Here is a 26447-nt window from a genome sequence, read left to right as displayed (position 1 = left end):
CTCTATTACAATTAAAAGAATCATTCATTTTCAGTTTTTTCCTAAACTTAAAGTTTTTCAGCAGTTAGAAAATATCCCCCCTCAAGGAGAAATTATATACAAAACCACTTTGTACTCTAAGTGCATATGTTCATCTCTATGTCTGGGTTTATTTTGTTCTTTGGATCGTACATTAATTCATTTTTAGTTAAGATCAACAACAACCCATTTCTCTCTTCTTCTTCTAATATGACTATACCTTCTCATCACAGTCTTCCTTTTTAGGCTAAAATAAACCTTTGCTCTGCTGACCGAACATTTTTCTTCCCACGTATCAGGTCTGTTTGACAGTGATTACTAGGGTTTAAAGAAGTGTTTTCAGAAGGTTTTTAAATTTCTGCTGACTTATGCTAAACCTCTGGTCCAAGGAATAAGTTATCTTTATGTTTTGAAAGCATATCCAATGAACAATGAGCTTATGCATCTAAATTACAAGAACAACACAGTTTTGCTGAGAGATGAGCTTTCCAGAATACCAAAACTTATGCTTTCATAGGCCAATTAAAAATAATTTGAGGGCTTCCCTGGTGGTGCAGTGGTTGAGAGTCTGCCTACCGATACAGGGGACGCGGGTTCGTGCCCTGGTCCAGGAAGATTCCACATGCCGCAGAGCGGCTGAAACCGGTGAGCCATGGCCGCTTAGCCTGCGCGTCCGGAGCCTGTGCGTCTGGAGCCTGCACGTCCGGAGCCTGTGCTCCACAATGGGAGAGGCCACAATAGTGAGGGCCCGCGTACCGGAAAATAATAATAATTTGAATCTTTTTAAAGAAATCATTCTCATATATTCTTCAATGCTTTATTAAACACAGTATATGAAACAAATTAAATGGATTCTTAGATGAGTGATTAACAAGAAAAAGACTGTTTATTGTAATGTGCTAAAATATGCTGTGCTACAATTAGGTGAACTTAACTGGCCCCAAGTGCTTTGGTGGTTTCCTACTTGGTGATTCTTTGACTTCCCCATACTTTCATCTGTTATTTCTGTGTGTAGTTTTTCTCATAATCAGTCAACACTACTCTTAATTAACTATAAGTTGTAATTTAGAGAAATGGAAAGTTGTTAGGGGACATGAGATAGCCAAACTTGGCAAATGAGTAATATCCTTTATTTCCTAGTTCTAAGTCAATGTACTCTGACCTGTAGTGTTTCTCAGTTCATTGGGAGAATAAAGTTTATGGGCTTAATTACTGCTGTTTTTTTTCTGCTCAGAGACATTTTTCTCTTGTTTCTGGAACTGGGACTGTGTTTTATTTGGTTGAACCGGATTGACATTTGAATATAAGAGAAGCCTATTTTCATAATCATTACTCAAGAGCCTCACAGACAAAGGATATGAGAGAAGTAAAACTTCAAGAGAAACTATACAGCGTTGTCTTTCCTTGTTCCCCAATGATGAACAAATGGATTGTACCTAAATTTTACTGAAAGAAATCAGTCTTCAGTTATTATTCTTCAGTAATATATGTAAATGGTAAATGCACATAGAAAGCGTTTTACTGTATTGTGTTTCTTAGAAAAGTAAGGTTTGGGGCCAAGTAACCGTTCATGAATAACTAAAATATATATTTAAAATATATCCATACATTGAAATTATCTGCACAATTTAATTGAAGTTACAACAATACTGTGATGTGATGGACTGAAGTTAAATCTCTGGAAAGGATTACAGAAGGTTCCTTATAAGTTTACTCATTAAGGAGTGTGAAGAACTTCACCACAGCATCTTCCATATTTCTGTGACAGTTCACCCCAGGAAGTTGTGTCTGCAAAAATGAAAGTTGAAAATGTTAAACTAATGTGAACTCTGTAGCTAAGGGGAAACTCATCAACTTCAGTGGAGAAGAGCTAAAACTCTAATTACATGAGGTTTCATTATAACTTCTACTTATGCACCATATTTTTATTGCAGAGACAATAATGCAGAATGATAATTTCAGATCAAAATTTATTAAAAAAGATATATATATATATTTTTTTTTTTTTGCGGTACGCGGGCCTCTCACTGTTGTGGCCTCTCCCGTTGCGGAGCACAGGCTCCGGACGCGCAGGCTCAGCGGCCATGGCTCACGGACCCAGCCACTCCGCGGCATGTGGGATCTTCCCAGACGGGGGCACGAACCCGTGTCCCCTGCATCGTCAGGCGGACTTTCAACCACTGCGCCACCAGGGGAGCCCAAAAAAGGATATTTTTAATGTAACAGCTAGGCGCTTATGCTGAAACCACACTTCCATTCTTCCGGTACCTCTATTTATTTTGAGTTTTCAGTCTTGGTTCAAAGGATGTTGCCATGACAAGTGAAAGATAAAGAAAATCTGATTACTACTTCTATTGTTATATTAACATGTTGATAATTATTGTACATCTTGCTCTTTTTAAAGGGTCCAACCATATACTGGTATTTAAACACAATATTTCTGTTATTTGAGAGTTACATTAATTTATCTGAATGATAATGTGTCAATATTGTTCTAAAATAAAAATTGTCAGTATAATACAGCAACATTTGCCTCACATTATTAAAAGTCTTAAGGCATGTGGCAGCCGGGGTAGCACAATTAATGTTCATACTTCTATCACATTTCATCAAGTGGGCATCCTGATTTCAATGGCAGTGACCTAGAACTTGTTAATTGCATCTAGAGACGTTATGAAACTTTACCAATCTTAATTCAAGTTGCTTAGAACTGAAGCCTATTAAAAACTCAAAGCTTGGGTCCAATACATTAATGATCTGAGGAGGACATTGTGTAAAAATCAGATTATCTTCCTTTCCAAAATGCCTATCAGGGAAGATATTAGCATTTGTTCTGGAAACTAAGTAACACACAGCAGCTGTATCTAGACTTGATTTCAAACCAAGAAAACTTCCATGATTACTACCAGTTTCGTTTTTAGTGTGAAGACTTATATTGAAACCCAGAAGGTGAAAACCCACAAATAAAATTGCTCCAAATGAGTGTACGTCAACTCCCACAGAAGTGAAACAAAGATTTTCATAAAGTCTGAGATATGGTTTCAGTTTCCTTAAGAAATGGTTAATCAGTGAAGTTGGCAATAACAATTTAGCACACAGGCCTTATAGGTCATGAAGAGAATGTTGGCTTAGAAGTCCAGAGACTGGGTCCTGGTTCTTGCTTTGTCCAAAAGTCTGTAAAATTTTGGGCAATTCAATTTCCTCTCAAAGCCCATGTTCTCATTCGTTAAAAAAAAAAAAAAAAAAAGAAGATTTAGGTTAAATGAGACTTTATGTTCTTTAATCTCAAAAGATTTAGCTGCATGATTATGTGAACACTATTTAATAGCTCAAGTTTTCTATTAAATGATTCACATATTACATCTGTTTAATTCAAGGGAATATTGTGACAATAAGAAATAACATAGCAAAAATAATTTTGAAAAGTTGAATGTAAATCAGAAATATATTTTGATGGCCTTTATTATTTATAAATATAAAACATGAAACTTCACATGAGGAAGTCAAAAAATGTCTGAGAAATTTTGGTGATAGTAGCAGGAAGTAAGGAATAGAAACGATGGTTGAGCAATGATTGAAAAAGGAAGAGAAAATACGTGATATTAAGTTCTTTTTTAATCATATTTTTTGTGATACTACTCTCTTGAGGTTATAATAATAAGGACAGTGATTGTCATGATACTCTGTAAAGTCTGTTAAGTGAAGGACATAATATACTAATTTGGATTTCACTCAACAGTGATTCAGAAAACATGTTAATTCAATGGCCTTTTCATAGTTTAGTAGCTGTCTGGAGTTTTCATGGTCTAAAACTTCATATAAAAATTTATAGGAGGGGCTTCCCTGGTGGCGCAGTGGTTGAGAGTCCGCCTGCGGATGCAGGGCACATGGGTTCTTGCCCCGGTCCGGGAGGATCCCACATGCCGCAGGGCGGCTGGGCCCGTGAGCCATGGCCGCTGAGCCTGTGTGTCCGGAGCCTGTGCTCCACAACGGGAGAGGCCACAACAGTGAGAGGCCTGCATACCGCAAAAAAAAAAAAAAAAAAAAAAAAAAAAAAAAATTATAGGAAAAATGAGTCTCTTGTATGATTTTTTTAATCATAACCTGTTTTGGTTGAATTCAGAAATACTAAAATGGGTGATAATCAAGGGTTGCAAAGGTGATAGGATACATGTGGAAACCAGCTGAACTTAATTATTTTAACCTCAGTGTCATAACGTTCTTAATACTTCAAGAAACTACAGGATTGTGGCCCGAATTTCAAGGAGATACTTGATTTTTGATAGCAGTTATTTCCTACTCAAATATAATATGGTGATTGTTAACAGCCCCAAGAGTGACCATACTTGATATATCTCTAGATATAAAGACAGTTCAGTCTGAGTTTTGAAGATGGTGCTGCTCAAAAGGCAGTGATATTGGCTGTATTCAGTAAGTCCTCCCATATTTATGGACATTCAGTAACTTCTTTTATTTCATTTCATTTCATTTCATTTCATTTATTTATTTATTTATTTAATTATTTATTTTGTGGTACGCGGGCCCCTCACTGCTGTGGCCCCTCCCGCTGTGGAGCACAGGCTCCGGACGCACAGGTCCATCGGCCATGGCTCACGGGCCCAGCTGCCCCCTTGGCATGTGGGATCCTCCCAAACCGGGGCAAGAACCCGTGTCCCCTGCATTGGCAGGCGGACTCCCAACCACTGTGCCACCAGGGAAGCCCTCAGTAACTTCTTAACTGCATTGATCAACGACTCCACAGAGAAAAATATTTATTTTAAATAAATCATTCTGAGAATGAGAAAGTCGAGGTAAGATACTGATTTTTCATTGTGGTTGAGAGTATTTGATGAGGAGAAAAAAATGACATGACAAATTAAAAGAGGATCAAGGCTAACGTGATGCTTTTGGGGCATCACTGGTCTGAGGATTATCTTGAGAAAAACAGAAAGCAGAGTTCTCTCTCTGTAGCCTGAAATTGTCAAAGCAGTTATGGGTTGTCTTATCTATTTGCGAGGAAGAATGCACCCTCTGTAAGCCCTATTGGGAGAAAATACATTGCCTAGATTTTATATGCAACAAATATTCAGTGTTTAAAACATATAATATGTGTGATTAAATATATTGTTTAAAATATAAGCTTACAATTTAAGCTTTCTGGGATTGAATTATACTTATATCAATTACTAGCTATGTGACATTGTGGATTAATTAATATATCTAAGCTTTCCACTTATTTGTATAATATAATAATTATTGAGTGCTTAACACATGTCAGGCACAATTCTAAGTGCTTAATGTATATCAATTCATTTATCTTCAGGACAATGCATTGTGATAGAAATTATTTTTATCCTCATTTTATGAAAGAGGTTTTTAGACTTTAAGCAAGTTGCCACAGCTAACAGATAGATGATCTGGGATTTGACCCAAAAAGTCTGACCTCTCTACCTGGCACTTTTACCCCTTATACTGTACTGCTTCTCAAGATGTTGGGATAGTAACAGTACTTACTTTATGGAACATGATGAGTAAATTAAACAATGCATGTATAGCACTAGTGTAGGACTCAGCATGGAGTTAACTTTCAGAACTGTAATATAAGCTGTTATCACTTGCAGGTATTGTGTGTCCAATACATTCTGGGACTAGTACAAGAATCTAATTTAATTTCTACGATACCCTTATGTTATTATCTAAACATACAAGCTGTAGAGAAATAAGATGTCTTAATAGAAATGAGATAATGAATGACAGAACCAGGATTTGGATTATATGTCCTGATTCCTTGGCTAATACGCTTTCTGGGACACCATTCTCTCTCCTGTGTTCATGATGATAATTCTGGTAATGTAGTTATTAGCCACAAAATTGTGAGTGTCACTAGAATGTGTCTTCTTCATAGTAGAGGGATTGCTACACATTTATTTATATTTATGGGAGTGATTTATTGTTTATTAGAATTTTAATCTTTGCATATTAATATTCAATAATTACATAGAAGTCTGTAAGAATAACTAAATCTTTTATTTTAGGGTGAAGTAGGTCTAGGAATGATCTTTTTTAATGTCATTTAAATTATTTAGCATCTACATACTAATAAAGTACAGAAATGTTTGAAAAAGCATATTTATAAGCTAAGGAATCAAAAGAGGGATTTACAAACCAAGATGGATCAGTTAGCCCATTGTGAAATGTTAATCAAAGTCTGCAGGTATTATATTTCTTCAAATTATACTCACGATTGGAATCAATTAGCCTCTGGAATTTGAAAGCCGGTTTCTACCAATCCGATCCATGGGGATACCAAATCGCCTTTTTGGATGATCTACTACTTTCCTGAAACAAGCGAAAAAGAACATTTTTAAGCTAAAGTCCAAGTTATCAATCATTAGTTTTGCTCTTTTATTTCATGCAGATCTGGGGGCTTTCTTCTGGAGTTGGAATAACTGTGATAGTTCTCGTTCATCAGCACCCACTATGCATTAGACACCATCTCTTATCTATTCAACATCTGTTGAGGTAGGTTAGGCTTAGAGAAATTAAATAACTTATCCAAAATCAAATAGTCCAGATGAAAAGCCAGGTCTTATCAGCATAACAATCTGCTGAATGTTTAGTTTGGGTAAGTCCCTTTCTCCTCTTCAGATTTGAGTGTATTCCTCTGTTAATTGAGGAAGATTGCACTAGGTCAGCGGTTTTCCACAAGTTCGCCCTTAGAATGTTTCTCCTGGGGAAGGAAAGAGAGAAAAGGATGCTGATGCCAAGACTGAATGTGGGGTAAGTGTGTCTCTCAGGTCTTCACTCAGATTTTACCTAGAGAAGCTTTGTATGTGATGGTCTATGTTTGTTATATGTACTCAAATATTGCTTGGAAAAAAAATACTTCATTATTAAAATAAAGTTAAAAAAATCCTACAGGAGGCCTTTACAGTTTGTATGTTCTATAAATTATCTCTTTAAAAAGAAACATTTTAATTTGATTTGTTATTGCCATCACTTGGTGCTATCAAGTCAAAATCCTAACAGAAGAGGTCCAAGAGCTGTGAATGCATAATATACACTGGCCTTGGAATTAAAAGACATTTTCAGTCTTTCAGTCTTTCAAAAACCTATAGTTAAGTACTGTCTGATTGACAAGGATTTTTTTATATGACATTTCTTTTATTATATACTATAACTTTTTTTTCATTTTTCCTTCTTTATAACACGTTTTTAAGGAAGTATTATGACAACCCAACAAGGTACAATGTTAACTGGACTGGGACTCTTATCACAGTATTAAACTTGTTTGAATAACTCTTTCTCTCCTGTGTAACTTTTTATTATTTTTAATAGCTCAGTACAGAACCGCTGGTTTCAGAAGTGGTTTTGCAGAGTTTTCCACCTTTGCCATCCTGCGAAATTTTGGATATCAGTGATGAGCAGACTCTTCCCAGGCTGATTGAAGCACTAGAGAAACGACATTACCTTTGCTTAAGATTGTACTGTCCTTTGAAGGAATTCCCTGGCAGTCCGTGGTTAGGACTCTGTGCTCCCACTGCCAAGGGCCCGGGTTCGATCCCTGGTCTGGGAACTAAGATCCCACAACCTCTTATGCTGGATGAGGATCAAATGAAACCTTGCAGAGTGTGGCTCAGGACCTGGGTCACAGTAGGAGCTCAAATTTCTCTGCTACCATAACGCTGCAGGTTTCTCATTTTCTCCTGTATTCACTTAGTATTTTATCTGAGAAGCTGCACTAAGCACCGAGACCTCCAGGTTAAAACCTATTTCCTGCTCTTCAGCATGTAACTGCCTGCTTAAATAGTGTCACACGGGCTACAGCAGATGGGAGTGATGCTTATTTATCTAGGTAACTTTTTCTAAAAATATTTTTACTGTTCACAAGCCTTGAGTTTTTAACCAAACCAAGGGAGCAGGCATCTGCAAACGCCTAGCAACTTTTCGAACCCACCAACAAGCCAGTTACATGACAAGGATTTAATATTACACGAATAGTAGAGGACAAAGTTCTCTCATTTTTCTTGACGCCAAGTTTTCGCCTTAACTACCAGGTCTTATCAATGTTCCTCATATCAGTCTCCTTCCACATTGAAAAGGGCTGACCTCTGTAACCAATAGCATATTGTGGAAATGACTTCTAAAGCTAAGTAATGAAAAATATTTCTGCCTTGCTTTGTTGGATCACCCACTCTAGGGGAAGTCAGTTGCCATTTCCTAAGTTCATCTCACAGCCCTATAGAGAGGTTTACATGGCAATGAACTAAGGCCTTCTGCCAACAGCTAGTGAGGGACTGAGACTTCCTGTCATCAGCCTTACGAGTGGGCCATTTTGGAAATGGATATCCCCAGGCCCCATGTAGCCTTCATATGACTGCAGCCCTGGCCAGCTTCTTCACTGTAACCTTGGGAGAGACCCTGAACCAGAATCACTTAGACAAACTTTTCCTAGATTTTTGATGCACAGAAACTGAGTGAGAACATAAATGTTTATTATTGCCTTAAGCTGCTACGTTTTGGGTAACTTGTTTGCATAGCAATAGAGATGTAATACGGTAAGATTCAAAGTGCTTTGGGATTCCACAAGAGAAGAGATCACAGCCAAGTTTGGAGGTTCCAGGAAGAAATTATGGGGCATATGAAAACAATAAAACAAATGGTGACCCCTGAGTCCTGCAATATTGGTTACCACAATTTAAAATTACAGAATTAATAAATGACTATAGGAAGTTAGATATAAATATATGAGCTTGGAAAAACTAATGTATGAGACAGAGTATAATGAAGGGGACTCAGCAAGTTCCTGTAAAGAATGAAAAGAGAAATCATTAAAGTCTACAGTCATGTTTAAATTTAAAAGAGACAATTAGGTTTTCAAATTCAAATTCCAGAATGTTCTGATGAAGGACCACATTAAGTCTGAGTGATGATGTAGTTTTAGGGGCCAGTACATAATGTCTTTTTTCCTGAGTCCACCTTCAGAAACAATACAGAAATAAGATATGAATGATCAATGTGGAGAATTCAAAATGTCATTTTGATCAAGCTGAATGTAGAATAAGACTTTAATTTGCATGTAAATGACTTTCTTACATCTCCTCTGAGGATTAGACGGATTTATACAATTAGTCATAATTATCAAATAAAAACAGAAAGAAAAGGGATGAGCTGAGCATGCTCAACTACTCCTCTCAAACTGACCTATCAAGTACATGATTACTTCTCCTTTGAGAAGTAGTGAATAAAGTGGTGGGGCTTGGGGCCAGTCTTTACTTAACTGGAGTTTCTCTATGTGGAAACATGAGGCTGAGAAATATGACTAAATAAATGGGATATGTTTAGAATAATGAAAGAAACTGCTATTTCATTAGCACACAGTTGACTTATGACTTTTGGAGTTCTGTCTCAAAAGTGGTAATTCAATGTTAAATAGATTCTATTAAACTTATGATGGTGGTGCTGACTAGACATAATGTCAGCTTCTGAAGTACTATCCAAGGAAAGGGCCATATGAACAAGCATTCAGAAACAAACCAGGAGCACTGGAATCAAAAAATGAGATTTAAAGGGTTCAATGTAAAGTAACCCAGGCATGCTTGATTTGGAAACTACCGTAGAGCTGTAGGATTAGGCAGAAAGTATTTTCATTTGCTTGGCTCATGAGCCTCTTTGAGGGTCTGATGACACTCAAAACTTCTATCCAGCAAATGAATTTACACAAAAGTGTCTTCTAGAATTTTCTTTTTGGGGGAGTAGTTAATGTACATTTCAAAGCCCATATATGGAATCAAGTATTATCCCTTTTAGGAGAAAGTTTTAAACCTTCATATATGAGTTAGTGTAGAGAGAAAAGGTGAAGGAACTTTACCATGGAGTTGAGCTGGGTATAAGAGGCAAGCAGTAAAGAACAATTATTGGGAAATATGACCCAAGATCAATGCTCAAGGGCATTTCCTATAGTACAGACAAGCTTTTAAATATGAGGAAGGAAACATGGAAATAGGGCACCACATTCTGAATTCTTTCTCTGTGTTCTTCACTATGAAATGGAGCCCATTTTGAACTACCTCCTTTGGGTATTAACAATTAAGTGCTGGAAAAAATTAGCAAAAATCATGAGGTACCTAGGTTGGCCTCAGCCTGCAACATTGCTTCACAATGAAGTAGAAAGGTGAAATGTTAGGATTTTCACATTTAATCTTTGGCATGGTCATCAAGAAGCGCAATCATGTCTGACAAATTGAAGTTGGAATTGCTATTCTCAACTTTAGTCTGAACCTTATGTCTGGCTTTGGATAGAAAAACATATACTGTTGGTACGGTTTTTCAAAATGATTTATTTAATGCATGCATTCTAAGTGAATCTCACTTTTCCTGGCCTTGGACAAGTGTCTTATTCACATATAACTTTAATTTCTTTATCATAAGCAGCTTATTTCAGTGGAAAGTCATTGGACTTGGAGTTCAACAACTTGATATTCTAGCTACCTTATGCCAAGGAAATCATTTTATATCTGTGAAAATATACTAATAAAATGGGGCTAATATCTTCTTAGGGTGTTAGGAATTTAAAAAAAATCCCAGTGTATCAGAATGTTAAAATGGGATTCTTTCTATCTCAGTTTTGGCTGTGGTCTAGAAAAGTTGAAGGGGGGAAAAAAAACAGTGGTATTTTCTCTTGCATTCTAAAGTAAGGTGCTAGAGTTATCCACTATTTGTAAAGGAGGTTGTTACAAACTAATTTTCTCAACCTTCATCCAATAAAAATATTGATATTGAATAGGTAAAGAAAGAATTTCTCTGGAGCAAGTTTTTGGAGAACAGTGACATTTCCCTCTTCTTTCATATAGAGAAAGGGCTTCAAGAAAAGCTTGACATATACCCATTGAAGCAAGGTAGACCTCACAGAACAGACTATGAAATCTAAAGGGCAGGATTCTGTAACAATTGGCTCGATGCCAGAGTGAAGAAATGGTTATATAAGCAACAGCTTTACTTTGAGTGACCAGAGTCAAGGATGTGGGTTTTCTGTAGAACAGATGTAGAGCGAGCATGTGGGTAGAGTTGGCCTAGGCTAATTATAAAAGGGAACTTCCCTGAAGGGCTTTTGTCCAGGGGTTACGGGTGAGGCACCAGGATGCTGCTGGTGGTGTCAAATGAAGAAACTGAGCGGGTAGGATAAAGGTGAGGAGTAAAACTGACCTGCTGAAAGAGAAGCATAGCCGGAGGCAAGGTATTTATGTCAATGTTCCCTATGGGGGGTTATGCAGTGACCCCACAAAACGGCCCATGGTGAGGAGTCATCTTTGAGCATTTACTGAGGCCAGAGAGCACAAAAGTCAAGTCATGATAGCATCAGTCAAGTAAGACTTTTCTTTACTTTTCTGCACCCACATCCCCAGTACTAGAGGGGACATAAGGCAGCCCAGTGTGGTAGAGGAAGGGGTGAGGACAAACTGACCACAAACCTCTTCCCAGTGCAGCGTTCCAGCTTGAAAAGGAGAAACTTTAATAATATTCATAGTTTGGGCTAAAACATATTATTTTTATTATTTTAATTACTGAAATATGATTGTTTTTCTAATAAAAGTGATGAGATGAATTTTTATTTCAGTGTGACCTGTAGAGTCATAGTACCTGCCTGTGTTTTTACCCAAGAGATAGGAAACAACTCCTACTGAATGTGTTTGAATGCATGTGAGTGAGGGATAAAGTTGCTTTTCTAATTATGTTCTATGGAGTCTTCTCTTTCAATTAAGTGGTTATAATAACAATGTTAGAGAGCAAAGTGTTTATTGACCTGCGTCTATAGAATGTATATAACTGTGCTGGGTGTCTTCCATCTGTTCTCCAGATACACTCTCTGACTTTTCTCACCCTACTTTCAGTCCAGGAAACTAACCTCACTGGATCCCAGAATAGTGCCTGTGCTCCCTGGCTTTGGTTTGAGACAGACCTAATGGGCAGCCTTGGCAGGGGAGAGTGGAAGGAGAGAGGAAGTGAAGTCAGTATAATTTTCTCCTTGCTGCCTCCTTGCAAGATCACTTCCTCCTAACTGAAGGTCACGGCTTCTCCCAAGGCATCTGAATCTTCAGACCAGGGTCCTGAGCTGTTGTGCCATCCATTATGATTTGCTTCTACCCAGCCTTTTGTAAATAGTTTTCCTGTGTCTAAATCCTTCTCAAATTTTCCTATCTCAAATGTTTCCTGTTTCTTGCAGGAACCCCGACTGACACAATGATATTACTTGCTTTGCTGACCTCAAAATATTAATGGGAGAATTAAAACAATAACAGTTGTGAAAATGATTATCCTAATTAAATTCAGATATAAAGTATTATTATTTTTGTTAATATTTTACAAGGCATTTTCAGTGTTGTGTGAAGAAGTGAGAGAAACCACCTTTTAGAAAAATTCCAATACCTTCTAATATTAAAGTGTCATTCAAATAGTAGATATAATTTTGCTAGGGATATGGTCATAGCTGCTTCTTTTTTTTTTTTTTTTTTTTTCATAAGCTGAATGACCATTAACTTCAGGCTTTAAACAAGTGAACCGAATGAAGAAATATTTTGAACTTCAAAGCATAGTTGAGATAACCCTGCCCTGAGAATTAAAATAGCTTGCACATCCAATTGAAAATGAAGCTAGTGTCATATTCAGGTGAAAAAAAAAGTTAAATATGATATAAAATAGGAACAGATGGCTCTTTGCTTCATTTTATGATGATCTGACATGGACTTTGCCCTGGTATTTTTTATGTTTGTTTGTTTTCTTTTTTCTTTCTCACTAGCTGTTCATTCATTCTTCACATTTCCATCTCTTATGGACCTTTTCAAAAGCGGAGTTTTAAATTTTTCTTTTCTGAATATTTTATAGTAATTGAAAATAAAATAATGCATTTCATATGCATGAGACAGAGTTTTAAAATCTGGGGTCATGTAATTCAAGGATCCATAAACATGGATGGGAAATGTTACACCTTTAGTCTCATTATCCTCTAATTGAAATATAGCATTTGTTTCAGTTATGAATGTAGAAAAAAAATCACCATGGTGTTAGTAGTAAGTAAACCCTTGTCACATTAGAAATCACAGATATATTCGGATCACATTTTTGTCATTACAGATACTTTGAAATTGTTTTTATGTTCAGCACTACTTTAATTTATTGGTATTTAGACATGTCTTTTAGATCTTATTTTATGCATTAATAAAGAAGCATATATGTTGTCATATTACAAATTCATTTTAAGTATTATGATAATTCTGTTTCTATATATTAGTAACCTTTGAACTCATGACGTTTGTCCATTTAAAAACAATATTCTGAGAAGGGGTCCACAGTGGCCCACGACACAGAAAGAGCTTATGAATTCCTAGATTTAGTGATGGGTGAAATCTTTGGGCTACAGTATGGAAAACGGACCTCAGACCTATAACCTTCTCTCGGTGAGTATGAGAAAATAGAAAATGCATGCCCTGAGAAGGAGAAAAATTGATGGCATATACATGAACATCACAAGTGTTTGTAAGCAACAAAGAAATTGTTTTGTATACGTTCATGCATAGTAAGGTAACAAGATAATCCTGGCCTTGTGAATAATTCAAAAGCAAGTAAAGAAGTAGTAAAGCTATCTGGACTAAAGGACCAAAGGTCTTATCTCATATAATGTAATCAAAGAACAGCAAATAACATTATGTACAGCTCTCCCAAGCAAAATTACTATAATTTTTAGAAATCTTTTAATAAAATAGTTGCAAAACTCTAAACTATATATTCTTGCTACTAAATGTAGGAAAACATTCATTTTAGTCCTGTGACTTTATCATATACATTTAAATGATTCTCAAATATCTTTGCAACAGATGATAGAAAAATTTAACATTTAATGTGTTTTGAGTTAGCATTATAATTTGAAAGAAATCTAAATTATTTTTCAATTAAAACTCAAGAATGTGTATAGAAATGTATTATGCAATATCTATTACTTATCTCCCATTGTTTTCCAAATCTCTAATAGACAAATTTAATGTTTGCTTTAAGACCAAGAACAGGAATTCCTGAATAAAAAATGAATCCTGAAGGAAAAGCTCACAGGAAGTGTCCTTGGAATCTAATTCAAAGGGGTAAAACATCCACTATCAAAAATAAAAGCATAAAAGACATAAATAAATTATATGTAAAAAAGAAAACTATTAATTTGTATATGTCATTCTAAATAAATGCTAAATAAAACAATCCTGATATAGGAGGTCACCTTTGTTGTTAAGCCATAGAGTACAAAGGAGCAGAGTCTCTGCATTCTAACTGTAGTCATGAAACAAAATATAGTGTCTTGATTAGGGGAAATTCTCAGTTTTTCAAGGTCATGCGTAAACTTCTGTGCAAATGCACTAGCTGTCCTTAACACTTCCAGCCTTCTGGAAGTAGTTGGAGGTAAAGGGAAAGGTAGAGAAAAAGGCAGAAGAAAATTGACCAGTTTTGACCTCTGAAGATCATTAATTACTAATATCCTTTCTTTATACAACACTCAATGGGACCATCACAATCTGGTTCCAGAGACACTGACTAAGATTATATAGGTTTTGTACTACACAGTCCAGAGGGCAACAATATGAATGATTGCTGAAAACAGTATCCCTGTTTGGTCCTAACTCTCCTTCCCAATTTTATTTTTAACCCTGCTTCTTAGGTTGTATGTTGATACTGAACCTACACCATGCTATTTAGTCATCCCAAGAACATGCCCTGGATGTTCAGGCCTTTAAGCCATCTCTTACCTGACTTCCTTTTAACAGAATAATTTTTCTTAATCCAATTAACCTTTCAAAAATAGTACTAGTTATTTGGGTCAAAATGTGCTGTTATTACGGAATTTGGCAAATCATCTTTTTTCACCATTTTTGGAAAATTATTGAAAAAATACCCACAATTTCTTTAAATAGTGATTCTCTTCTACTTATCACAATTAAACTCTAATTAGATTAAATTGTATGTTATAATTTCTCATTCTGTTCTCCATACCTTTGTGATATATTCTGAGTCATTTTCTTAGCGTTATCATATGGTGAATGTATTTACTCTTCTGCCAGGTCTAATCTCTTGTTTATCTTATTGTTTCATTTCATTTCTTTAATTTGTTATGAAACATTTCAAACACAGGCGAAAATAGAATAGTATAATAGACTCCCATGTATGCATCATTCTAAGTCAACAATTACTGATTATGGTAGGTCTTGTTTCATTTATTCCTTTCCCACTCCTGTATTATTTTGAAGCAAATCCCAGACAAATACTTACAACTAAATATTTAAATAACAATAAATCTAATTTCTAATGCAACCACAGTACCATTTTCATATTTAAAAGAGACAGTAGGGCTCCCCTGGTGGTGCAGTGGTTAAGAATCTGCCTGCCATTGCAGGGGACACGGGTTCGAGCCCTGGTGGGGGAAGACCCCAAATGCTGCGGAGCAACTAAGCCCATGCACCACAACTACTGAGCCTATGCTCTAGAGCCTGCAAGCTACAGCTACTGAGCCCACGAGCCACAACTACTGAGCCCACATGCTGCAACCACTGAAGTCCATACTCCTAGAGCCTGAGCTCTGCAACAAGAGAAGCCACTGCAATGGGAAGCCCGAGCACCGCAACGAAGAGTAGCCCCCACTCGCTGCAACTAGACAAAGCCACACGCAGCAGCAAACACCCAACACAGCCAAAAAGAAAGAAAAAAAAAAGAGACAATAATTACTTAAAATCATTAAGTAGCCACAGTGCACATTCACAATTGTCTCTTACACATGTTAATTTTTAAACAGACAATTGCTTGAATTAGAACCCCCCCCCAAAATTGTGACTAGTTAATAAGTCCCTTAAATCTACTTTGATCTTTTGGATCCCTTCCCTCCTCCATCTCTTGTTTTTCTTCAAATCTTTGTAACTTATTTATTGAAGAAACTAGGTTATTTATTCTGCTGTTTTCTACAGTCTGAATTGCTGTTTGCTTCCCTATAATGTTTCTGAAGTCATTTCTTTGTCTTCTATATTTCCTGGAAATTGAGAGGTAGAACTAGAGGCAAGAAAAAATTTTTTTTCAATTCTGTTATATAGGTAGTGTTGAGTTCTTCCATCAGGGAGCATATAATGACTCACTGTTTTTTCTTTTGTGATGCTAGCAGAAACTGACAATCATTGCCTAGAGCCATCATTTCATTAGGGTTTGCAAAATAGATACATTCTAATACTACCACTCCTCTTCATTTATTAGCTGGAATAATTCTATAAGGGAGAATTTCTACATCTACTAATTCTGTTGTTTCTTCATTGCTTTAGCTGTACAAATTCTATAAAGAGAAAATTCCACGTTTTCCTTCTTCTCCATGTCTGCAAGCAACTATTTGTTGTAATATCCTTTTGTGCTCAGCTAATAGCCATGAAGCAATAAAAAACTCATTCTAAATTTCATATGCTCCCCCTACTGTCCCTGAATTGCTTGATACTTTGCTGTATCTATACTGTCAGACTGCATAACTATAACACATGGCACTCTTTTTTTTTTTTGTAACCATCATCACACTTTAATTCTAAAGTTATGTTCACACCAATTCTTATGATGTTACCTCTCCAGTCATTTTGATTGTTTGAAGAATTTCTTCCAGTAGCTTCCTCAGGAAGTACTCATAAGAACAATATTCCCTAATTTTATACACACTTATAATAGTTTATTTTTAGCCTTTATATGTGAAAATCTGTTCAAATGACTAAGTGCTTGCTAATTTCCTTTTCTTACTAGCCAAGCTATGTTAGATAGATTATATCTCTTAATATAGTATTTCTTTATGACACTTCCTAAAGAAATTGTTATGATGGAATCTCAATGTAGATTATATATATTTATAAGATTTATGTAAAACATATTTGCTGTATATGCTATGTATGCTATTATAAATCACATATAAATATTTACATAAATGTTTACATGTTGACTTTCAAATTATTTTGTAGACTGTACTGCAAGATCCAGGAATCAAAGAAATACTATTTATTAGAAGGCACAATATTTTCTCCACTTAACCTTTGGCTTTCTATAACCTTCTTTAAAAATTGCCTCTCTTCTTGCTTTGTGTTATAATTTGTTATAAATATTTCTATGTTTCTTATTGGAATGTGATCTCTTTGAGGGGCAAAGACTATATTTTCCTTCTTTTTTCCACCGTAGCCCAACACAGTGCCTAGAACATAAGTGGAACTAACTTGTATTTGTTTAATTAGAATACGATTTGAATTTCAAAATACATGTGTGGTATTTTTTTCAAGTACATGTTGGATAAATTATAGTCCCAAAGTGATGATTTTATTTCCTAGTGTAACTTTGAGAATCTTTCAGAAGTCTAGCAAATTGCATCCTGTATTGATGAGAATCATCGAGCAAAAGCAAAGTCACAGACCAGGAACAAAAGTGATGTGTCCTAGAATGCCAAGTAACCAAGTGAAACTGGACTAAAGGATGTGGAAATGAGTGCAGGAAGAAAAGAGGTGCCAGATTATGAAAATTTTCATAGAATTTCCTTAAGGAGTTTGCTTTTATCTTTTAAGCAATGGGAACTTTTCATGAAAAGATTTTTGTGTTAGATGATCCCCCTGGTAGCAGAGTAAAGGATGCATTCACCAATAAAGGGGTGAAGATGGTGGTAGAAGTGGAGATGGGGAAAGACTGGAGATGGGGAAAGACTGGAGAAAGAAAACATGTCAAAAAGATGATTTAGGCCAGAATTAGGAAAGCCTTAATGTAAAAGGATATTCTGGAGATATTAAACATATAAAACAAGTAGGATTTAGAGAATTTAGTGAATAATGGAATGTTTAAAGTAAGTAAATGGAATCCTGGTGAGCAAAAGGGATCCTAGTAAATTCCCCAAATTCCAGACTTTGGGGAATTGGGTGATCTCTTGTGACACTGCTGCTGTGAAATGTACAGCATGAGGAAGAGATACTGAGGTGGTAGAAAATGAATTAAGTTTGGAATGACTGCTTTAAAGTACTGACACTTACTCAATGATTAAAGAGAGATTTAATTACTCTAATTCTGTTATAATAGTTAACAGTTTACAAAGTACTCATTTGATTTTTATAGAGGTAAGTAATTATCCCCATTTTCCAGATAAATAAGCTGAGGATCACAGAGAATAAGATTCTTATCCAAGTCACATGGCTAGAAATGCTTAGAAATTTGACTTAAACACATGTGTCCTGACTCCAGGTCCTGAGAGCTCTTCACTGCCTTCTTGGTATAGGAGAGGGGACTTATTCACATCATTTGGAATGCTGTGTAACAAGGGTAAAAATAAAATGGTATTGTGGTTACCTTTATTAAATAGAAAATGTAACTGACCAGAACATTTATCTCATAGAACATATGTCTCCCCTTGCTTCCCAAATGCTGTTATGTCTTATAAGAGCTACTTTATATTTATATGCAACAGAATCTTCTTCAGAAAACATTTTGACAAAAATATTTGTGCATACTATAGCAGTTATTTTGCTCCCTAAACATTATTTCTAAAATGATGCCATTAAACTCAGAAATTAGCTAAGACACTTTTAAACCTGTTTACCTACAAGGTTTCATTGTATTTTTTTTTTTTAATGTGGACCTCTCTGTTTCTGAACCTAGAGTGAAAGAATTAGAAAATTAAAATGTTCCTTCTCTAAGAGTTCACTTACCTCTGTTTACCTTTATGATCTACAGAACCAGCTGAGAGTCTGTCCAGGGGAGAACCAAAACCAGAGAAGCTTCTTTTCTTCTTTGTTTCAATCACATCATTCTCCAGAGACACAAGTTCATCAAGAAGTAAGAGTTTTGCTGCCAGATCAGTGGCTGATTTCTCCTCCTTGACTTTGGGTGGTGACTGAACATCTAAGACTCTAGAATCAAAGGCCTATAGGGCAGGAAAGGTGATTCCATTCATTAACAAGAAGAAAATACATACAATCATCTGCATTTGTTTTTTGCTATTTTTAGCTGACTTGCCTGTCATGAACCTTGATTTCTCATGAGTTATGATCCAGAGAGAAAGACTTTTGGGGACAAAAACACATAGAGATGAGGTTTATCCAAAAGAAATGAAAAGGAAACAATACACACACACACACATACACATACACACAAAGAAAAAAAATTGTAAACTCCTCTAAAGGAGGCCTGCCTCTAAAATTTAGTATAACTGATTATTCTTTCAGATTCTTTCCCAGTAACAACTGCATCCTTCCTTATTACTCCAAAAGCACTTTATCTATACTTCTTTCATCACTGCCATTATTACATTTTCCCTTGTATTAGATTAGGTACAATATATTTGTATTGCCTATTAGATTGTGAGTAACTTGAGGGCAAAGACTAGGTCTAATTAGTCTTTTATCTGCTCTATTCAATGCCTATCCCAGTATTTTGCTCATAGTTAGTACTCAGTAAATTTCTGATGAATATTTATTGAATGAATTCTGAAAAAAATCTAAACCTCATGTTATTTTCTTTTCACCACTCATTCATTCCTTACTGATTCAAGCCACTAAACATCCACTGTGCAGGTCCTGCGTTAGACCCAAGAGATACAAAATGAGTAAAATCCAGTCTGTGCCCTGAAGGAGCTTACCATCTCCACCCATGTGATTTACTAACAAATATTAATGAGTGTCTATGATGAGTCAGAGCTATCCCAAGGACTTTTTTTGTCCCATGTCAGATTTCTTGTTTATTTGTTTATTTACACATATTGCCACCTGGCATGTCATCCAAACCATAAAAGTATAAGCTTCCGGGGGCTTCCCTGGTGGCGCAGTGGTTGAGAGTCTGCCTGCCGATGCAGGGGACACGGGTTCGTGCCCCAGTCCAGGAAGATCCCACATGCCGCGGAGCGGCTGGGCCCGTGAGCCATGGCTGCTGGGCCTGCGCGTCCGGAGCCTCTGCTCTGCAGCGGGAGAGGCCACAACAGTGAGAGGCCCGCGTACCGCAAAAAAAAAAAAAAAAAAAAAAAAAAAAAAAAAAAAAAAAGTATAAGCTTCCGGTTTGTGAAGTCTGTCTTCCTTTCTCAGGCGCAATCACAGCATTTCAGAAAATGCCCCTGCTAGCAATCTGGAATAATTTTGTTGTGCAGGGGATGCTACTTCTTTCCCAAGAGCCTGAGACTATTCCCCTGTGGGAAGAAGGGTTAATAACTACAGGGGTCTCTTCCCTTTCTTCCTTTAGTCACATTCTTGCTAGACTCTTGGTCTGGGAAAGACTCTTTTTCTTCACTTCCTGTCTTTATTTTTGAGTTACTTCTCTTATTCTCTTTGTATTCCCTTCATTTTTTTCCCAATAAAATGAAACAGTAGTACTTTCCAAGCCTTTTCATCATTGACTCACACAATTCTCTTTTGCAATACTTACAGTCCACCTCAAAGCTCTTGAGACCTAAAGTCATTGAGCTCCTTCTTTCCTAAACCAGTGAAATCTGTTCTAAGTCTAGTCAGTTCTTTCTGGAAAACCTCTCTTGCCCTGCTCTTTCTGATTCCCATGAGGAGAGATTTATATCAGGTCCTCTTCACTGCTTAGTGCACACTCTCAATCACCATATAATTTATTTATCTCCTCTCTCTCTCTCTTTTTTCTATTCTGTCCTGAATACTGCCATGAAGTTAATTATCCCCAAACACTACTTTCATCATATAAAAACATTAAAAATCTCTATAGCTCTTTGTAACTCATAGTTCAAAGTCCACAACTTTTAAAAAACCTCAACTTCTGTTACTTCCTTACATAAGCCTGGCGGCATAGAAACTAAAGAGGGGAAGGATGTTATAATCATGAGAAAGAAACTCTTAAGATCAGGAGGCAAACCTTCAAAGGGCACATTTAGGAGAACTTTTATTATCTCTCAGAGCTTCTTCCAAAAACTACGTGTTCATTCTTCCAACTGACATATATACAAATTAGATTTTTGTTTCTTTTTAAAGATATTCTTAATCATCAGGAAAAATTCACAAAACTTGTATAAAACTTGTCCTTCAGTAAAACGAATTTCAGATTCTCACTTTATGTTATTTAAGAAGCACAAAGAATGTATGTTTCTATTAAGATCAAATGAGCCAAATTAACTTTTCTCTGTGTGGCGATGTCCTCACATTTCTTTTCCTTTGTAGTTTAGTCTTGGCAGCAAGAAAACATCTGTAGAGTGATAAAATTTTGGCCCAACTACTCAAATCTTGACATGTAAACGACTTCAAATTTCACATAAAAGCACTTCATCTTCATGTAATTGATTCAATTATAAATATGGCTGAAATTATAATGAATTTTCTCCTATAGCTTTTGGTTTATGGAATACAAATCTTTGTTGTTACTTACAGCTTTTTTTTTAACATTTAGATACCTGTTTTTCTCTGAATCCATGGTGAAGACAAGGCATAGAAAGAAATGCTTATTTACTTGATTTTTGTGTTATCAAACCTTCTCCCTACTTGTCAGCAACACCTGCTTCTGACATTAGTAAAAATGGCTTATGTTCATAAAAGAAGTATGGTCCCTTAAGCTAGTTTCCATTACCTCTTCTGTGACATCCACTGAGAGCACTTTTCCTGAGCTCCAGACCATCAACGTCACAGCCAGGATAAAATGTGCACTTGCCAATCTCCAGTCCAGCATCTAAGGGTCATACACATCAGGGTTAACATTGATTAGTCTGGCAAAATAGAAAACAAAAATGTCTATAAAGTTTATTATAGGCAGGTAATAAACCAAGTTATTCAGCTTCTATGTGTTGGAGTGCACCTCTGCAAAACTTATATAATACTTAATAGAAGCTGTCAATCTCCCAGAATGAATTCTATCAAGGCTTCATTTCCATGGAAACCTAGACTGGGGTTGTACAACAATAATCATAATTTAACTCTAACCCAAGTCTGAAAAATCTAGTTTGTGTAACTTTATTCTTTGACTCTCTAATCCACAGAGTACAACCTCATGTACCTAAGGGGAAATGTGTTAAATTGACTAGTTATGAGAGACTAAGGCCTGATGGGATTTGTGGTGAGCAAGAGAGGATGTGCTGTGTCTAAAAGCACTTCAATTCAAAATTTCAGAAACACCACAGTTCCAATAGGAGACTATCTTTATGTCCTGTGATATGTAAGGATTTCTTGAGCAAGACTCAAAAGGTAGATCTCATGGAAAAAATTAACGAATTACACTATATCAAAACTGAAAAATTCTACATGATAAATACATAAACAAATTACAATAAAAACCAAATTAAAAATGGAATATATTTTCAACAGATATAAAAAAGAAAGATTAACATTTGGAACATTTAAATAACTCTGATAAATAAAAATTTAAAAACAGACTCACAATTAAGTAAAACTGGGCCAAAGTTTATAAGGAGACATGTATCTGAAAGTTCATAGCTTCATTTTATATAGTAGTAAAAAAACTAATCAATTCAAGTACCCTACTCAAGAAGAAATGGATTGATCAAACGAGGTAAATTCGTACGATGGACTTTATGCAAATAAATTAAATATAGGTGTTATCTACTCTTCAAAACAAATGACCTGAATATTATGTGTAATTATATGCAAGGATTTAAAAAAGCAGATTTGAGGGGAGATTAGAAGTTCTAGAACAATACATATGTCATGCTACCATTTACCTAAATTGGAAATACGTAAAGCAATTTCATATATTTTGAAATCTATATATATAATTAAAATATAAACCAATGGAACTTGATTCATGACTATGATTACTTCTGGGGAGGGTGGAGAGTATATGAGATTATGGAGAAAACACAAGGGACTCAGTTTTTATCTCTCTATATATACATAGTAAAGCAAACATGTTAAAATATTGCATTTGTTAATTCTGTGTAGTAAGCACAAAGGTGTATCATTTATGAATTTTTATATTTAAATAAACCTATAAATCCAATTAAAGCTTATCTACAACTGAGATCAGGCCTGCTGGATGCCAGTCTTGCCACTGGTTAAAGCAGAAGGCCTTGCTCTGCTGGGAGAAGCTCACAGGCTACCAACAGACGGGCTTGACTTCACCACTTAGCACATGATATTGGGAAGTCCCCCAGGCCATCCTTCATGGACGAGAAGTTTCAGTAAACTTCTGTTGCCTTAAAAAAAATCATTTGGCATTTTTTTTCTTAAATTCCATATATATGTGTTAGCATACGGTATTTGTCTTTCTCTTTCTGACTTACTTCACTCTGTATGACATGAAGAACCTGGGGTAAAACAGGAATAAAGACACAGACCTACTTGGGAATGGACTTGAGGATATGGGGAATGGGAAGGGTAAGCTGTGAAAAAGCGAGAGAGAGGCATGGACATACATACACTACCAAACGTAAGGTAGATAGATAGTGGGAAGCAGCCGCAGAGCACAGGGAGATCAGCTCGGTGCTTTGTGACCGCCTGGAGGGGTGGGATGGGGAGGGTGGGAGGGAGGGAGATGCATGAGGGAAGGGATGTGGGAACAGATGTATATGTATGACTGATTCACTTTGTTATAAAGCAGAAACTAATTTAAAAAAAAAAAGAGAAATCTAGAAACAATAAATGCTGGAGAGGGTGTGGAGAAAAGGGAACACTCTTGCACTGCTGGTGGGAATGTGAATTGGTACAGCCACTATGGAGAACGGTATGGAGGTTCCTTAAAAAACTACAAATAGAACTACCATATGACCCAGCAATCCCACTACTGGGCATATACCCTGAGAAAACCATAATTCAAAAAGAGACATGTACCAAAATGTTCATTGCAGCTCTATTCACAATAGCCCGGAGCTGGAAACAACCTAAGTGTCCATCATCGGATGAATGGATAAAGAAGATGTGGCACATATATACAATGGAATATTACTCAGCCATAAAAAGAAACGAAACTGAGCTATTTGTAATGAGGTGGATAGACCTAGAGTCTGTCATACAGAGTGAAGTTAGTCAGAAAGAGAAAGACAAATACCGTATGCTAACACATATATACGGAATTAAAAAAAAAAATGTCATGAAGAACCTAGGGGCAAAACGGGAATGAAGACGCAGACCTACTTGAGAATGGACTTGAGGATATGGGGAGGGGGAAGGGTGGGCTGTGACAAGGCGAAAGAGAGGCATGGACGTGTATACACTACCAAACGTAAGGTAGATAGATAGTGGGAAGCAGCCGCAGAGCACAGGGAGATCAGCTCGGTGCTTTGTGACCGTCTGGAGGGGTGGGATGGGGAGGGTGGGAGGGAGGGAGAAGCATGAGGGAAGGGATGTGGGAACAGATGTATATGTATGACTGATTCACTTTGTTATAAAGCAGAAACTAATAAAAAAATAAAAAATTAAAAAAAATCATTTGGAAACCTACAGGGAGCAAAAAGAAAGGGATCCTAAGATCAATCTGAAGAACTGGATTTGACTCATATTTGCTTTAGTAATAGTGTGACCTTGAGTGTGTGTCATTTAACCTACTTGAGCTTTATTTGTGAAATGAGGAGTAACTCTGATCTCAGAAGAACTTTTTGAGAGGAGTGGATTAATTCATGTATAACCTCTTTATCCCATATAGCATTTATAATTTGTAAGTGAAAGAACATTTATGAGATATTACTAAATATTTCTTTAATAACTACATTCTCCTTGTGATCCAAGGTTTTCTTTATGACACTTCCTTAAAATACTGTTACTCTGAAACCTCAGTGTGGATTTTAGTAAAAAATGTATCTGCTAGAATACAGACAAATAAGACCTAGACATAGTAGCATCTGTATTAAATGTGTATTAATACTCAAAATGGAGATAAAATATTTTAGCATTGTCTATAACATTTATTTATCAAATATAATCTTAATTTTCATGTAATGCAGTCTAAACTAGTTCTTCATTATGTCATCAATTACTCTACTTTGCAATCTAGTCATACAATGCTGTTCACTAGCTGCTTCTGTGTATTCCACAATTTCTGGAAGGGAGCAGTAAATTCTGTGTTCTCTTTCTGACAAACATATTTAATATTTGAGTTTTTTGATAAGTATCTAAAAACAGCTAATCATGATTATTTCTCTAAATTGAGACAGGAGAAAAATAACAAGCATGAATGTAAAAGATATCTGGTAAAAATACCAACCAAAAACTGCATTACTTATTTCTTTAGAAAATCAGCCATTGAATCATTCTTCCTTCTGATTTTGCTGCTGTCTCTGACTTTCCTCAGCAAAAGGGAAGGTATATCAAAAACATAAATGTATTTTTACAATGAGCTCATATTTCTGTCATATCTTTTTTTTTAAAATACCTCTTTCATTCAATCAAAGATAAACTACAGTTGTGATGTTTTTCTTCCACTTTTTTTATGATGCTAAAAACAGGTTACAAAGTGTGAAATTGCTCAATTTTATGAGTTCTCCCATGTGGATTTCTTTCAACTATTTTTATGCACATTTTACTAACCAGGTTTCTCTTCATCTCTGCAATCCTATAAAAGGCACAGGATGATGAGTGTTTGTAATATTGATGATTATGTCTGAGGCATATATTTTTGTGTTTGGGTGTATATAGGAAAAATGTCATAATGTATCATCTTACAGATAACCACATCCTGATTATTTGGATAGGGAGATATAAAAATAAATGCTGAGTTTAAATACACACATTTAATGGTTTAAAGCCATGCTTGCAGCCAGTTAACCAAAAGGCCAAGTTCCTAAATATGGCATTTGGTGCACTAATGAAAACAAACACCCTGGCACCTGCCACACAAAAGACATTTGATTAACTAGTTGAAACTTGATTGCTACAAAATTAGAAACAGAGGAAATTATAGGGACGGAAGGAAAAGACCAGGTTCAGCTCCGTTTTCCATTTTGTTGATAGTGGATAAATATAGCCCATGACTAAAAATCTACTCAGCCCCATGTACACTCCAGATCACAGAAGGAACACTCAAAGGATGTTCATTGTGTGAATACATGACAGTGGAGGTGTTTGCAATTTTTTTTAGTACAGCTATACTTTTCATTGAGTAATTTTTGAATAACATTCCTCTAATGTGAGGAGCTTCAAAAGAGACAGTGGACATGGGATCTGCCTTATAAGAAGATTAAGCTCTGAAAGTCCAGCACTAAAGTAACTGGTTTAATTATATTTAAACTAGGATTAAATGAGAAGTCTGTTAAAATGAAGAAAGAATTTGCTTTATTGAGAATCAGTGCTGCAATGAGTCATTGTTACTGTGAAAAATGATCTCTCAAGTGGGCTTGGTGGGAAAAAGAAAAGATTGGTTGCCACTGATCCAAACTATCTGCCTTTGAGGGCTGGTGTTGAAGAAAAACAAATCACTCAGGTGATGAAGGAACTTTCTCTTCAACAACGTCTGACTTAGGG

At 36.0% G+C, this 26447-nt stretch overlaps 1 protein-coding gene across 1 annotated transcript; it reads right to left on the bottom strand.

Annotated features, from left to right (window-relative positions):
* Positions 1-6272: 6272 nt before the first annotated feature.
* Positions 6273-21708, bottom strand: OSTN (osteocrin; the record flags this gene model as incomplete). Its single annotated transcript, XM_081234855.1, has 3 exons — positions 6273-6357; positions 18750-18964; positions 21610-21708. The coding sequence occupies 3 exons, from the start codon at positions 21706-21708 to the stop codon at positions 6273-6275; spliced, it is 399 nt and encodes a 132-aa protein (XP_081090981.1).
* Positions 21709-26447: the final 4739 nt, after the last annotated feature.

This window comes from Mesoplodon bidens (assembly GCF_964165515.1).
Source record: "Mesoplodon bidens genome assembly, chromosome: 5".
Taxonomy (NCBI): Eukaryota; Metazoa; Chordata; class Mammalia; order Artiodactyla; family Ziphiidae; genus Mesoplodon; species Mesoplodon bidens.
The sequence above is the reverse complement of the archived record's forward strand: the minus strand, read 5'-3'. Positions and strand labels throughout refer to the sequence as shown.